A 16,643-nucleotide genomic window follows, 5' to 3' on the forward strand; every position below is an offset into this window, starting at 1 on the left:
GGGGGGGGGGTGAGGGTGCAAACTTACGCACTTAACGAATATATACGTGTACGAATACGATAAGCGGAGGTATAAAAAAAAAAAGAAAAGAAAAAAAGAAAAATACGCACGTATAAACATGTATTCCATAAAGAATTATCTTCGTACGCTATTGAAAATGAGTAAATAAGAAATTTCTGCGTTTCGCGAGACAAAAAGGAAGACAGGGGTAAGCAAAGATCAAATCCTATTAATCGACAATCGAAAAATTGTTGCTTTTACTCGCAACTCTTTGAGACTAGTGTCAACTCCTTTCATCTGCACGAGATTAATATTTCTACGAACTGGCTAAGAAGAGAGAACACGAGGTAAGATTGCACGCGCATCGTTGATTAGTCGCCAACGGACTAGGTCGACGAAAAGCCAAAAAATCAGACGATCAAACTCGATGATTCGAATTTATCAGTATCGATATATGTTGTCTGGTTTAAGTGACGATTTACGCATAGGTAGTGAAGACGCCTCTCGGATCCCCTTGAAAGCTATATTCGCCAGTATCTAGTCTTCAAGAAAGTTGCTTATAACGCGAACGCGTGTATTCGATTTGTAATATAAATGTACTTCACTGGTCCCAGCGACCAGTGTGTCGCTTGTGTTTTCCTGGTCGCTGCGAACAAATGTGTACTCGCTTCTATATTCTTTGCTCATATATCCTTTGAATCTAGTGGTCGCCAGGGATTGGTCAACAGTACGTACACATCTTACACATAATAGTTGATGATGGTGTCTTTTCGTTCGGGACATTCGACGGAATGTTCAAGGGATATAAACTGCATTCCATGATTTCTCGTTTCTTATCTATCCTGCGGTCTCGTCTCCTTCTTCTTTTATCATTCACGTAATTCGCTGACTTGAATGTAGGCCGGTTTCTTATTGCGTTAAGAATGTAGAAAGAAAAACCGGTCGAAGATCGAAAAAAGAAATGGCTGGCGGTCAAGCAATATCGCGCCTTGAGAAAGTATTGCGAGAAAGCATGTAAGAGGATAATCACGTTTCGTTCTTCGCTATTCATCCTTTTTCGCGGATCTAAGAGTCTTTACGCCTCAATCCATCTATAATATATTCGCATGCTTGCTGTTCCAGTTTACTTGGCCATTTAAACGTTTTTTTTTTTTTTTTTTTTACAAATATAACAAATACGACAAGAAATTGAAAGAAGTATAAAATAAGAAAGAAATAACTTTTTAAACAAACAGAGGTTATTTCGTATATTGAAAAACCGTTATTTTAGTACCTTATATTTTATACAACTGACTATAGATTGATTTCTTTTTTCTTTATCGGATAGACTTACCATAGACGAAACAAAGAAAAAAATAAATTTGATCGAATGATAAATTCATCAATTAATTTTTATGAATTAATCACGTTATTTCTCTTCTTGAGTCCACGTAATTCTTTTGGCTCGGATTATATCATTAATCGATGGATAATCGATAATCCATATCACGCTAACGATACGCTCTGTGGTCAACGATAAAACTATACATTGTTCTGTTGGAAGAAAAGAAGAAATGTCATTATTTAATGTTATCGTTTATGTTATTTTGCGATGCGAACTTTATATTGGATGATCGAAAATTGAAAAGACCATTTACTATCTTCTTATAAAAATAAAAATACTGATAATTGAAAGAAAAAGAAAAAAATTCCAAATAAAAAAAGAAAAACATGTATAATTAAACATAAATAAATATACTCCACAAACTATATTGTTTGTAATAGTTAACATTCATAGCTTTTTGTGGAAAAAAATTACAGTGGTATTGGAACTTATCAGTCGTTATAACATATACTTAGCAATACATACACGCATACAGGAAAACAGCAGGTTTATGTAATCTAATGGACATACTCGTCCGTTTGATAGTTCACGTTTGAAATTTTAAAAAGTATTATCGTAATTTCGCAGATTCTATTACTTTTTATTTTATAAAAAAAAAGAAAAAAGAAAGAAAAAAATCGATTTAAATTTATTCGAATTTAAATGCAAAAGTAAGTTTCTCGCCGGGTTTCCTAAAGTTTGTAATTGATATCCGACATTGCGACTTTCGTAAAATCATAGAAACCAAATCGGCGTTTTTCTTACCCCCCTCCATTACTTCTTACGCATAGGTAATAAATATGCTATCATTACTCTTTTCCCCGTAATTGAATAAATAAATAAGATCATTATATTTTAGTAGATAAAAAAAAAAAAAAAGAAACTGAAAAAGTGTTTAAAAGAGATAGAAACAAACGTGATTATGATATTGTTTTTTCCTTTACCGCGCATCAACGTTCCCGTTTCGGACAGGAACGCTTCTTACACCCATCGAAGCATCGCATCTATTATGGCAGCCCTTAAAATCGATACGATTTTTGACGACTTTTAATGATCAATCTTACTTACGATGTTCTCTCGCACAGTATTGTGAAAGAGCTGTTCCCTGATGTCAGCCTCATCTTCCATCTTCACCTATTTGTTAAAAGATTTCTTGTGACCAAGTGTACCTTCGACGATCGCTGTGACATTTTTCTATTATACTCCTTACATCGATAAACTTTTCTTGTAGCATATCATGACCAAAATCAATCTGTCATTCTTTTCTTCCTCTCACAATTTTTGTCTTTTATATTATTTCGTTTGTCTCTATTACTTGATTTTCCTCGTTGCGATATCCGTACTTTTTATGCACTTTATCCCGATAATTTGTCGATGGCCGTGATTTTACACGCTCGCGTACATCACCAAACAATCCAATCTATCTCGTTGCCAGTGAGACACTAATCCTTTCATGTCGTTTCGCTTCTTCTACCTGCGCGCCATCTTTTCCGAAAACTACTTTACCGACAGATTTAAACACCTATATATGCTTTGATACTTAGACTCTTTTATATAACAAAATTGCGGAAAATATTTATTATTTTAAAATCTAAATTTAAAGTAGTTTAATTTATTACGCTAAATTCTTGCACGCTATATAAATATTAAATTACAATGTAACAAATCATATACATATATATATATAAATCAGTCGAATTTATCAAAGATCTAGATTATCGTCATGGTTCGTGCAATCTTTTTTTTTTTGATAAAATTAACAGCTTAATAAAAATTAGTCTTGGTTTGGTACTTTGAAAGTTAAACCTATTCTTGAATATATTTGGTATGATAATTCCATAATGACATTAATTTCATTGTATCAGTTGTAGTTTTCGAGATACGGCATAAATATTATAATTTATATGCAGAAATTATAATTTAATAATAAAATGTATATTTTTAATTATGATTTTTTAACAAAAATGGATCATAGCGAATCTCCGATATAAGTTCAACTTAAGAATTTAATATAATTTCTTTATTTTTATAGTATAATATGATTAGAGTTTAATATGATTCATTTAATTTTATATTTTAAATATTTATATTTTAAATGTAACACATATCATGGCTTCTTCACGAAGAAGCTGTGTGAACCAACCAAATGTCTTTTGCTACATTTGTGGCGAATGCACTTTGAAAAGAAATTTATCCTTGAATTTATGAAGAGGATATATCTTAGTTATTTTCATATCGAGCTCAGAAATCAAAGTATGTTGTGCCCCCACATATTGCTTGCAAAACTTGCACGGAAAATTAGTTGCAATGAACAAACGAAAAGAGGAACTACATGAAATTTGGTATACTAAAGGTTTAAAAGGAATCCAAAAACCCTTATTCAAACTATTATATTTATCTTGTCGATATGAGGATATCAAATGAAACAATTGTAGCAGGTAGATATAACCAGACCTAGATTAAACAAGGTAACTTCACATCCAAATGAAATAGGTAATTCCATCTTTGATTCACCTATTAGAACTTCTAAAAGATGATTGCTAATATCCAGATTAAAAGAAAGGAATTTACTTTAGTAGTACTGTTTTTGGTAGATCTTAGAAATTTTTAAAATCTCTAAAAAATTCTACAAAAGAAGCTTTTTAAACATTGAATAATTGATCATATTATATACTCTATTGATTGTATAGTATGTGATAATATGTAGTATGTAATAATGATAGCATCAATATTTTTCAAATCATATAGAAATATAGTAGATCATACAATAAAACATGCTGAATTTTTATGGACGACCTGTTGAATTAGCATATAAGACTATTATATTGTATCTCCAAAACTGTAATTGATAAAACAAAGTTGTTGCCATTTTTTAAATCAATGCTTCAAATCAAGAGGTCGTCTAATTTTTTAGGCATCAAAATGTGTATTGGACAATGATATAATAAAATATCAATGATATTAACGCATTTTATTGTAATAAGTATACAGATTTTCGACACAGCCGATAGATGCGATAACTTACGATTCAAATATAATTCATTAAATGAGCAGTGAAATATTTTTTGAACGTTACAAAGAATTCAAATTTTTATATAAATATCCGATATAACGACCTTTTTAAAATAGAAGAAAATCATTTCTTTACTATTATACTTTATTTGCGATATATTTATCAAATTTAATAAATTAACTTTCAAGTCGATAACAATTAAAGATGTATCGAACCAAATTTTTTTGACGAATTCGCTAATAATAATTTTATGACATATAGCTTAAATATATAGACACAGGGGACCATAACTATCGAGTTTAATTATATTATCTTACAGAGCTTTATAAGTCAATTTAAATTACAAATATTACCGTTTATAGCTCATACAAATATATACTTAATACACAAATACTGCTAAGAATTAATGCTATATACTATTTATGTTTCTGTTTTATAAATTTCAAAGTATAATCATTTTACACGAAGTAAGCAATGTTCATAAAATCTTGTATCGTAAAACTGTTAATTGAATATGTACAAAGATATAAATAGTTTCCAAGGCAACTAGGACTTATATTCATGATTAGTACGTCTTTTTGACGCATAGTGTATTTTGTTTGGTATTAATATGCCTTCGATATTTAAATATTAAATTTTCGTAATTTCATTAACAAGAAAATCAACAGTTAAGGCAATTTACAAAACAGAATATCTTTTGCGGTTAAATCTCAGATAAAATAATATACATTTTTGTACAATATTATTACTGTCTAGACTGTTACATATAATGAATTTTGTTAATTATAATGAAATTTGATAAATGACGCCATACGTTAATTGGAAATTAATGCTATTGTTAATTATGATAATAATGAAAGTAGTGCATAATCAAATTATTAATTTATTATATTTGTACAATAGCATTTCTTTACGATGCGTAATCGGCTATGGAGGTAGGCAAATGGTTATCAAAGAATAACTCAAACTGTTGGCGTGTTAATGTGAGAATGCGGAAGTTGGATGGAATGATGAGAACCAGATAGAGAAAGTAAATGTCCTCGCTCCATCTCGTTCACTTCTTGTTGTTTTGTTCCTCCTATAGAAGTAGTTGAGCGTGCCAAGCTGTTACGCTGCCTGCACATATATGGTGTTTCCCCGGGCGAAGGAGATTCACGACCCTGTAAATTAGATCATATTGTGAAGGAGTGATAACAATAATATTACTCAATGCATCTATGTCGATAAGAATTAATGTTAAACCATTGAGGGAAAAGAAATATCTGTTTTACGATTATGATAGCACACAGCAAATACATACTTTATCAATTATTATCGAAATAAAATTTAAACGCTTATGAATCCTATTATTAGGAAGCATAAAAGTAATTCTCTTATATTCCTCTTCGCATTTTTTTCCTATACCTAACATTAGTTTACCTATGATCGTATCAGAATCAGATTTTATTGCTTCTAAGCATCGCCCAAGGCATTTAGACTTTGAATAAGGAGTGTGGGGAGAGGTGCTTCTCTTCAGGTAATACTGTAGGATTTCGGAATATAGAATTCAAAAAATTCCAAAAATTATAAGAAACTGAAAATTATGAAACATATACCTGTTTAGAGGGACCACAACAAGTAGCATGATTGCAAGGTTTATCAGTCTTTGGACAATCCAATACACAATCTTCTGTTGGTGTATCTTTAATTTCGCTATTTGATTGATACTAAAAAAATGAACTTAATTAACTTTCTATAACTCACATCTTATAAATCTTACCTATTAAAATGCAAAGAAACAGAATCTGCTGTGTAATAATAAATATATAAATATAAAAATAAAATATACAATGCACTTACATCAATAAACTCTGGTTGTATTGTAGTAGAATGTATACCCTCATTATGGAAAAATTCTTTAACTTGTTCTGCTATTTTCATATATTCTGAAAGATTTCTACATCTTATGTGCGCGGAAGCTATAATACGATCACCAGCTAATTGCCATACATGAAATTCGTGTACAGCTAATACACCATCAACATTTTCCAATAAGCGTTGTTGTATTGCATCAACCTAATAGAAATATAAAGTAAAATATATAATAAAGATATAAAGTAAAACAATTAGAGTTATAACGAAATAAAAGTATTATAAAATTGTTATATAAACTTTGAATTATTTTTAATTTATTTTCTTTTAATTAATTTATTTATTTATCATACCTGAATATGTGTCGGTACAGTTTGTAAGAGAATTAGTGCCGACTCCCGAAACAATGGCCAAACAGAACGTAACATGAGAATAACCAATAATAGCGATAATGCTGGATCAATATAAAATCTATAACAAAGAGTAAAGTATTAATAATATTACATTCTTAAAAAATTAATTACAAATTTAACATTATAATCGTACTATCACTAATAAGTGCATATATTATTATATAAAAAGTTAATTTGTATCTTTATTATTATTGGCAGGAAGATACAAATAATATGGAAAGATCAACAATCGCTGCAAGCATCTGGTATAGAAAAAATATTACCTGTACTGCCATTTTGTAAGCCACACTATTAAAGCTGAGGCAATTACATTAACAGAACCCACTGCATCGGACAGTACATGAAGGAACACACCACGCATATTCATTTGACTTGCATCATGCGTATGACCATGTGTTCTTTTTACTTGTGCCGTTGGTGGTCTGTAAGTGTTGTCATTTTCATTGTCATCTGTGCCCACTAATGTGCTTAGTCTGTTATGACTACGTGATATACCATGCGAATGATCATGAGAACTTCCATGTTCTGTAATAATAAAATGTTGAATGAGTATATATGATTCTTTCCCCAGTACAAAAAAGAAAAAGAAAAAAACAACGTGATATCCATTTATTTAGGCAATTAATTAAAAGTAGGATAATTGTTCCCAAATAAAAGTAGGGTGGCTTCCTATTTCTGATATTGTTTTAATCATTTTATAATGATAAAAACAAAGCGTATAATAACCCAATAAATTCAAAAAGCCACATACAAATCATGTACGATTAATTTATAATACTACTTCAGAGCCTTTATAATCATTCTTTTTATACTTCATCAGTTTTCATATATGTTGTACTTTTTTCAATCTATATTTCAAAATGTTATAATAAGTTGTCTTTGAGCTATATCAAGTGTAAAAGGGATAGCATATGACAATTTGGGAATATAACATTCACAATTACATTCCATCTGAATACTTGGCTGGCTAACTCTTTTGAAAAGACTATGTATCTTTTTTTTTCGATACATCTATACGATTTATATATGAATACAAAGTTTAATTAATAAACCTTGAATAAATTGAAAATTTACTGAAGCATCAAAGCTTACTTCGAAAGGCTTATATAGACAAAATTGTTATGTGGTTTATTATTTTCCTCTCTTATTACCTTTTTTATGCTATATGTTAGGAATTAATTAATATACTCCATATTTTTTATATGAATTAATATTTTAACCTTATAGAAAGTTGTAAGGAGCATAAAAAGCAAGATAGTTACCACGAAATAAGCATAAACCTATTAAGTTCACGAATAGACCAAGCGCACCCACAGACACAAGAAGTTTAGCTTCATGTATTTCTTCCACTTCAATGAACCTTTTGCATGCCTCCACAGTAATGCTAAAGCATAAGGCAACTAAAAAAACTGCATTAACAAGAGCACCTAATACCTCGGCTCTAGCCCATCCAAAAGTGTTCTTGGACCACTTTTTTGGCGACATCTGAAAAGAAAAAACAAATATAAATTTACTAAAATGATAATAATATAAGTAAAAGATTAGGAAATACTATCATCAATTCTATTATCTATATTTTTTAACATTAATTCTATATTATTGCTAACTCTTACCTTCACAGAAAGAAATGCAACGACTAATGCAGCTACATCCGATAACATATGAAAACTATCAGCTATTAAAGCCATTGAATTGGTCACATAACCAACAACTATTTCTACTAAAAATAAAAGCGCTGTTAATCCTAACATTGTCAAAAGGCGGCATTTCTTTCCCGTGTAACGTCCCATAATTTTTGTGGAAATCTGAAAAACTTACAGATATCAAAATGTGCACAGTTATTAATATTGATGAAGTATCTATTATATAGTTTATTAAAATAACCATACTGTTTATTTATCGTTCATAAATTATCTTTTCTATTACTTACTTTGTATTATAAACTTATAATTTCTTCAAGTCTCTAAAAGGAGCATTACAAAAGTTTTCTTTACTAGTAACAATATTATAGCACAGGCACGACAGGAACAAGAATTTCTTCTATACTAAAATAAGGAAAAATATATAAGGAAATTAAAGAAACATTTTATATATACATACATATATATATGCATGTAGATATATTATTTGTACATAGCAGGAAACCACAAAGTAGTTTAACACATATCCCATATAATACATTGGAATTACATTGAACTTAAATTTAGAATTATCGTTAGAAATAATATCTGAACATCAAATATTTAAGAAAGCTGTTAATGTTATATAATACACATGTCAATGTGATTTAGATACATATACATATTAATTATATATTACGATTATTTATTATGACAAATTGTTATTAATTAATTATAACATCAGTATTCAAATTATGATATTCTGTATTGTTGCACTAGTAGACTCTGTATCCTGTTAGTGTTTATTTATTTGATATCCTTTGTAAGGATATATTCATAAATGCACTTTCAGAAAATAGTCTTTGATGAATCATACTATTGAAAGAAAGTCATGTGAATCAACTCACAGAGAATGTACATACAATGGCAAAAGAAGATCCTACAAAAAGAAATGGATAAGAGCTCTATTCTTTTCCACTTTTCTTTTTAATTCAATGTGTAATTTTCTCACTTGTTCAAGTTTAAACCTGCTAGTTAACGAAAGAAAGAGAAATTTAATTGCGATTGAAAAATCGACAAAATAGTAAAAATAGAAAATGTGCAAGAGTAGAGTAAATATGTAAAATACTAATATTTTCGAATGTTTTCGCAGCCACTTCGATTTAAACACGTCACTCGGTGTGAGTAAGTATTATCCCAAAAACATACTTACTGGGTATAATAATCGCTCACACTTTGTCCTTTCCATACAGTTAGTATCAAATGACTATAATTAAAAATATCAGGTATGAACTGATTATAAACATGTTATACGAAAGTAGTAACAGTTCGAAACTTAAAACAGAACACTTTTCTCGATTATAAACTAGATAGAAAAAACGCTTCCGATGTATAAATGATTTTTTAATAAATTACAATTAACTGATATGTTAAAATTATATGCTTTACATCGGTTACAATTGATTACAAGAAATGAATAAACTCATGGCGCAAAGATAAAACCTCATTTACAAATGCAATCGATGTCACGAACGTACCACGAACCATGCCATCGTTTTCCCTATTCTAGTTTCATTTTTTTATCCTTATAACTGTTTTTCACTGGCGCCACAATAATTTGAAAATTTAGAAGGTTAAGAAAATAAGTTTTTCAAGACATTTTCATCATGATACATAGTCAATATAAATTAAATTACGCATGGTATGAACATGTCTGAAAATATTTGATTTATACTTTTTTATCTAAACATTTTGATTGGCTAATAAAAATAACTAACCTTCCTCCACTTGCTACTTACCAAGATGTTCATGTTAGATTACGACCAAATAGATTACAAAAAAATTAATGATACATAATAGATCAAATACGTAATGCGAGTTTATTTGATATAAAATAAAAAACATTGAATCAAATTTACAAGTAACACCGAAAATATAAATGCTCTTTCTAAGATTCCTAATACAGCCTTAAATATTTTTTATATTTGATCGACCCGTCTTATTGGAACATATCGTATATTTCATCGTAAATACAAATACAAATATATGACATCGCTTTTTTTATCCTAGTCGAATTTTTACAAGAAGAAATATGTACAATTCACATACTTTGTGATATTTATCTTGTATAATTTTTAAATATATTCGTATCATTGTTACGAATAAATTCGAATGTTATCCTTTTCGAATCAAAATCAGAACACGTGCAAATTTGTTTAAATTTTAATTTCTTATTGCGAAAAGTTTTATCTATGAATAATTAAACATGTGAAACATTATTTTACTTATTATTACTATAATTAGTAATTTTATCAAAGATATATGACTAATCATAATTCCTTATTATATTTAGACTGTATACATGCAATTATATATATCTGAAGAGTATATACAGAGGCCCGTGGAAGTATTTGAACACTTAAAAAGTATTTGAAAACTAAGTAATAAAAATATGCACGTTACACTTAAGTTCTGAAAATAATGTTGTGACTGTTATAAGGCACAATTATCGAGATTATATATACGAAATTTGAAGTGAATCGAATAATATTTAATATAATAAAACATTCGTACAATCTATATAAAACATTCGTTGCAAAGATTTATCGAAATAGCGTCACAAAAGTATTTGAACGGTATTAATTATACGTATTTTATTTTATTTAATATTCAATTGGATCTCTCTTAGCTTCAATTATGGGTTTGAGACGGTGTTGTATGCTGGGAACTAGCTTTGTAGTTGTAGATTGAATAGAATTCCATACTTCTAAAATTTTCTGTTTTAGTACATTTTTCGAAGTTATATACATTTTAGAATTTTTTTAATCTCTTGCCTATTTCCGTCCATAAATGTTCGATGGGGTTAATTTCCGGACTTTGTGGGGATGTATGTAATATATAAAATGTATGTAATACATGTGTGTAATACGTAAAATGTACATAATACATTTTTTTACAATTTTGACCATATGCTTGGTATCATTGTCTTGTTGGGAACAAAAATTTTCTAATAATTCTAATTTCATAGCACTTCTTTTCAAATTATTTTTTAGAATATTTAAATACATATATTTATCTAAAATACCATCTATGATATTATTTTAACGTTTGCATGTTACATTTTAAATATTCTAATACCATTTGCAATCGCAGACCTCTACAACATCATGGAATCACTACTGTGTTTTATAGTCAGATGTAAATTTTGAACATTTATTTCTGAATTGGATTTTCTCTAAACATAATAACATCCATCTGATTTAATATATTAAATTTATATATTACTAACAATAAATCAAATATATTAAATTTGTTTTTGTCAGAAAAAATAACTTTATCTCAGAAAGCATTATCTTTACTTATATATTCTTTTGCAAATTTCAAACGCTTGTTTCTTATTTGTAATTTTACCATGAAAATCACTGAATTAGGCTTATAATACGATATTTAGTGTAACATTACTTTCAGAACTTAAATCTAATATGCATTTTTTTATTGTTTAAAGTTTTAATAGCGAGCATTTAAATACTTTTGTGAGCCACTATATTTGCATGATATAATACATCTATTTCAAGATATACATATAAAACAGTTTGTTCATTAAATTAAAGAATATTTTTATATACAAAGTCTATGTAAGCCATCATTATAAACCCATATATTGAGGAGAAGATAGTGCATTTTTTGTGGTATTATTTTTGTTTATATTATCAGCATTGGGTCTGTCACTAAAAATAAAATTTATATTGTTAAGCAACTATATATAAAAACGATGATATTATATATTCAAACGATAATTTTTATTGTTTTATAATTTTGTAACATAATAGAAAGAGATAATGAAAATATTTAATGAAAACAAATCACTTACCCAAAAAAAGGTAACAATGATACGAGAGTTTGTCTACTTGGATTAGAAGAAAACGTAGAACATTGTGTTAATCGCCCAACAACACGTCTTAGCCATTCTTGTAATTTTTGTCTCCTTTCTTCTACAAATTTAGCATCCTAACAAAAAATCATAATCATGATATGTTCATACATATTATATTCACTTTCTGTTTTTACTGAATATATTACTTTATTTCCTATTGTTTTCTTTGGAGGAAATTCATAAGCAGTCACAATCGCATCATGTTTTATTAATTCCTTATGAAATTCATAAAATTGTGCATATCGCCTATAAATATTCCATTCAATATCCCGTATACGTATGTATATCTAGAATTTGCAAGATTGTAAATTTAATGAAAAACTGTGATAATAAATTTTTTCTTTCTTATTTAATGCCAAATGCTTTGTTTTTCCTCCATCATAATTACTTGATATACATGATGAATATCAGAAGGCTGTCCTGTTAGGAAAACAGATGGTATCCATATATGAATAAGGCATGGAGATTCCAATGGTAAATCATCCTCATTGAAAGAACCTCGAAGGCACTTCAATTCAGTTTGCAAAATTTGTATTAATTTGTCCCTGATAATTGAATTATTATTTATTATAAAAGTAAATAATACTGAGACTATTTCATAAAAACAACTAATAAACATCAAAACGAATGTCATTTTTCACTCTTGTCCATACAATTCATACCTATTTGCCAATTGTAAAGTTAACTTAGCATTGAATTCCATTAATTCTGCATGCATATCTGCAACTTGAATCAACTTTGCTTCATACTGTTCTGCTTCATTGTGACGAGTTGGCGAAGCGTCTCTTTTTATTGAATAAGTAGAATCAGATTCCTTTCTTAGCATTTGTACAGCTGTCACATATTTACGTAATTGTTGCCTTAAGAGTTCATTCTCCCTGTTTTAAAGTGAATGATAAGATAAATTTGAAAAGATAAAAGATATAAACAATCACCTGTTTAATGTCTGCAATTGGAGTTGATGTTTTTCAACAAAATTTTGATGCTGTCTTTGAAAGCGATTTAACAGCAATCTGCTGGTCATAGCATCCTCTCTAGCTTGTTCTAGGAGTTCATTCATAGTTAAAAGTTTCAACCGTAATGTTTCTGCATCTAAATCTTCTGTATTTCTACGATCATCTAAATTAATAAGATGTTCTGTCGCTTCTACTGCAGGTTCAGTAATTTCTGTTGTTTCCTGAACATAATTATAAGAATAATATACAAATTGAACAAAAAATATTGAAATCCATTTATAATAATTTTTATAGAGACAACTCGATCAAAATAAATTGGTCTTTATGATTACTTACATTTAAATAATTTGGCAAATTAATTAACATGTCATCAAATGTCTGATCTAGAGGTGATGTGGGAACAAGACCTAAGTTATCAGAATCTGTCACAGGAGTTAATATCTTTGCTTCATCCAGAGATTCACTAATGGAGATAAAGTAGTTTCATATTAATGAAAAAAATTCTTCATAAAAATATGATATGATATAAATAAATTTGTAATGTGCACGGGATTCATAAATAACTTGTTACCCATATTCATTTTCTGTAGAACTTGTATTCGCAACGGCATTATAATCGTCGAAATCCAGTTGCACTTCTGATATAGATGGAGATGAAGAATGTTTTGTTAAAATAGAAGCATTATTAAAAGAAATGTGCTCATTAATACTGGTACTAACATCAGTACTAACATCAGATTGTCCTTGTTCTTCGCTATCATTGTCAAAAGAAATAATATGAGTTGGTACTTTTTTTTGTACCTTTCCTTGTTTTAAATTCAGAGAGCCTTTAAAATATATGAGTTGTTAATATTAGTTAATCTCTAAGAAACCATTATATTTGTTTTCCTATCTACAATATGGTAAATTAAAAAAAAAAGCTATCAAAACTTCCTTTTTTTTTTTTTACAAAATAAAAAAAAAGCAATTGCATAAAATAGAATATCAAAATTAAATATAGATGTTCAAATTAATTATTAGTATAACAAAAATTAAAAATAAATATAAGAAAGAAGAAAAACCTGGCATAATAGATATGATAAGTTCTGATTGTTCGCCATTCAATTTTTCAGAATTTTTGACTTTTAAATTGTTGTCCAATTCTTCATTATCTATTCTTATTGCGAATAAAATTGCACTAAGACCTAAAAGTAAAAGATGATTTTATATTTAATGTATTATTTTCTAATTGTTTGCATATAGTTCTATGCATAAGAAATCACCTGCTGCTACATTTGGCAATGCTGCACACTTCTCTTGATCCAATAAAAAAGCCCATTCTTCATAAAATGAAGATAATTTATCTGGATTTATAATAGTATGTAAATTTCGTTCCAAAGAGCGTTCATTTAAAATTGCTCTTAGCCATGCTCTACCACGGCCATAATCAGTGCGTACCTTTCTTAAAACACTAAAACGTTCTTGTTCGTGCCATGTTAATTGATCTTTTATACAAGGCCAGAACGCTGCATCAATTGTATTCAAAGATTTAGCATTGCTACCAGATACTAAAGCAGAAACATGTCTATAAAAAATCAATATTTTCTTCATTATAATACATGATAAGACAACAAAGACTTTTATAAAAGATGATCATAGACAAATAAAATATTTACTTTAAAGCTAAATTAACTTTTTCTATACAATTAGTGCGCAACCCATGACTAAAAATTACTTCGAGTATAAAACAAAGTTGAGCAACACATGCGTCCGATTCTGTTGCTAATTCTGCACGACCTCCAAATCTAACGTAACACTTTTTTGCAGCATCCAACAAGTCTTCAAGTAACTTTTGTCTTTCCATTGTGTGATGACGACTTTGTTCATTATTCATAATATTATTTGTACCTGGTACCATAGCTGACATCATTTGCAAAGCCTAAAATATGATTCATTTTATAAAAATATTATATATATAATAATTATTGAAATACTTGTAAAAGATATTAATTCTGAAAATAATATTGTTTACCAACAAAAATTCTTATATATGAAAGAACTATAAGAAACATTTATTTTTATGGTAGTCAATGTATTATCATTTAATGAATGGATACAATCAACTTATAATAATTATAAAGAAATTTATTTTTATTCACATGGCTATTTCTTTACTTTCTATTATTTAAATAATATCTGGACATAAATACCAGAATTTATGATTTTAATGGCAAATTTATAGGTCTTAACAAAGATAATTATCACAAAAGGTGTAAAACGGATTTTCACTTATTTGACCATGAAATTATGATAAAATATGATGATAAAAACAATTGTCTCTTCGTTGGACTTACCGTGAAACTAGTGGAGATAACTGTCATAATTCTTCTATAGAATATATAATAAATAATCGTCAAACTATTCGACCGAATGTTTCTTAATACACTATTTAATGGTATTCAAAGTTGATAAATGGCTATTCATTTCGAAATATATTACGATATTTAAATTTCGTTATGGCATAACGCGTAGTGAATTAATATTTTTAATCTGAATACATCACAATATTATTCTTTTAATTTATTTAATTAAAATTCAAAAGCAAGACCGTGCAGTATCGTATCACAATTATTCGAACTATATAGATCATATGACATATCAACTAACAAAAATGGGTGAGGAAACAGCTGATCGAGTCGTCTCATTTCTCTTGCATGATAAACAGTTAATACGCACGCGCGCGTGTACAAACTCGACAAGATGAATAATAACTTCTTATAGAGGAACTCAAAGATGAAAGTGCGTGGCTACCAATAAGAAACATTTATTACATTATTATCTATTCAACGTCAATTGGTAGCGTTTCTATAATTTTCCTTATTAAGCACTCGCAAAGTTGTATGCTCAAACAAAAACGAATATTCATTCATTTACCTTCTTTATTAATTTCAACTCGATATAATTTGTTAAAAGCAAAAATTTTTACAATCCATTCTGTTCCAATATTTTCATGTTAATGATAAAATCTATATCTTAAAGTTAACGTCAATAATTCCTTAAAAGACGTTACAAAATTTAATTATAATACCCAAATTGAATAACTATAGAGTGTGAAAAAAATTCTTATATTTCTTTATCAATAATTTCCGTACACTGCGAAATTATGTCGATTCTTATAGAACAAAGAAAAAATAACAAATAAGGAATTTAGAAAACAATAAAAATATATTTATATACATAAAGATGGAATATAAAATACTGTCGAATCGTTTCGAATTTATTTCGTTTATGTTGGTGACAAATTCGAATAATTTTAAATCTAATTGGAAACATACAAAATCTAAAGTGTTGACAAGTCTCAAGTCTTTTGCCATTTTTGACTTTTGTAACTTCAAATCCAAGGTTCTATTCACGAATAGTTGCGTATACGTAATTGGCAAATTGCAAAAGATCGTAATAAAAAATCTCTAGATTAGTATTACTGACATTTGAAAGTGCAATGGTACGTTTTTTTT

At 28.4% G+C, this 16,643-nt stretch overlaps 3 protein-coding genes across 6 annotated transcripts in view; all 3 read right to left on the reverse strand.

Moving 5' to 3' along the window:
• The window catches only part of LOC122638073 (protein Lilipod), a 9,890-nt gene extending 7,081 nt beyond the window's left edge, over positions 1-2,809 (reverse strand). Inside the window, exons 1-2 of the mRNA XM_043830722.1 lie at positions 2,574-2,809; positions 2,432-2,497 (exon numbers count right to left, since the gene is read on the reverse strand). Of these exons, the coding sequence (XP_043686657.1) occupies positions 2,432-2,497; positions 2,574-2,597 (90 nt within the window). The 5' untranslated portion in view covers positions 2,598-2,809. The remainder of the gene's footprint in view (positions 1-2,431; positions 2,498-2,573) is intronic.
• Positions 2,810-5,239: 2,430 nt separating this feature from the next.
• On the reverse strand, positions 5,240-9,947 carry LOC122637706 (zinc transporter 1). 4 transcript variants are annotated; one of them, XM_043830030.1, is made up of 9 exons: positions 9,798-9,947; positions 8,571-8,685; positions 8,254-8,445; positions 7,903-8,125; positions 6,904-7,165; positions 6,581-6,698; positions 6,216-6,431; positions 5,972-6,082; positions 5,240-5,536 (listed from the first exon to the last, which is right to left on the reverse strand). In XM_043830030.1, exons 3-9 carry the CDS (start codon positions 8,428-8,430, stop codon positions 5,339-5,341), a joined length of 1,305 nt encoding a protein of 434 aa, XP_043685965.1. In that variant the 5' UTR covers positions 8,431-8,445; positions 8,571-8,685; positions 9,798-9,947; the 3' UTR covers positions 5,240-5,338. The 4 variants fall into 4 exon arrangements, with proteins under 4 accessions (XP_043685965.1, XP_043685963.1, XP_043685962.1 ...); XM_043830028.1 differs by lacking the exon at positions 9,798-9,947 and adding an exon at positions 9,473-9,757 and having other exon boundaries at positions 8,254-8,453; XM_043830027.1 differs by lacking the exon at positions 9,798-9,947 and adding an exon at positions 9,473-9,756.
• An 886-nt stretch (positions 9,948-10,833) lies between these two features.
• Positions 10,834-15,840, reverse strand: LOC122637705 (sorting nexin-29). Its single transcript, XM_043830026.1, has 12 exons — positions 15,483-15,840; positions 14,805-15,067; positions 14,412-14,713; positions 14,211-14,333; positions 13,721-13,976; positions 13,486-13,612; positions 13,129-13,370; positions 12,856-13,071; positions 12,582-12,738; positions 12,340-12,480; positions 12,131-12,267; positions 10,834-11,987 (listed from the first exon to the last, which is right to left on the reverse strand). Exons 1-12 carry the CDS (start codon positions 15,507-15,509, stop codon positions 11,906-11,908), a joined length of 2,073 nt encoding a protein of 690 aa, XP_043685961.1. The 5' UTR covers positions 15,510-15,840; the 3' UTR covers positions 10,834-11,905.
• Positions 15,841-16,643: the final 803 nt, after the last annotated feature.

This window comes from Vespula pensylvanica, chromosome 2 (assembly GCF_014466175.1).
Source record: "Vespula pensylvanica isolate Volc-1 chromosome 2, ASM1446617v1, whole genome shotgun sequence".
NCBI classification, from domain to species: Eukaryota; Metazoa; Arthropoda; class Insecta; order Hymenoptera; family Vespidae; genus Vespula; species Vespula pensylvanica.

What these genes read in the sequence shown, in the direction of transcription:
- LOC122637706 (XM_043830030.1), bottom strand. Translation starts at nt 8,430, where the DNA reads ATGGGACGTTACACGGGAAAGAAATGCCGCCTTTTGACAATGTTAGGA. An exon ending in TTGCATTTCTTTCTGTGAAG is followed by an intron (nt 8,126 to 8,253) that starts GTAAGAGTTAGC and finishes TTTTCTTTTCAG; the next exon opens with ATGTCGCCAAAAAAGTGGTC. An exon ending in TACAACCAGAGTTTATTGAT is followed by an intron (nt 6,083 to 6,215) that starts GTAAGTGCATTG and finishes TCATTTTTTTAG; the next exon opens with TATCAATCAAATAGCGAAAT.
- LOC122637705 (XM_043830026.1), bottom strand. Translation starts at nt 15,509, where the DNA reads ATGACAGTTATCTCCACTAGTTTCACG. An exon ending in TTATCTCCACTAGTTTCACG is followed by an intron (nt 15,068 to 15,482) that starts GTAAGTCCAACG and finishes ATCATATTTTAG; the next exon opens with GCTTTGCAAATGATGTCAGC. An exon ending in TATCATATCTATTATGCCAG is followed by an intron (nt 13,977 to 14,210) that starts GTTTTTCTTCTT and finishes TATATTTTAAAG; the next exon opens with GCTCTCTGAATTTAAAACAA.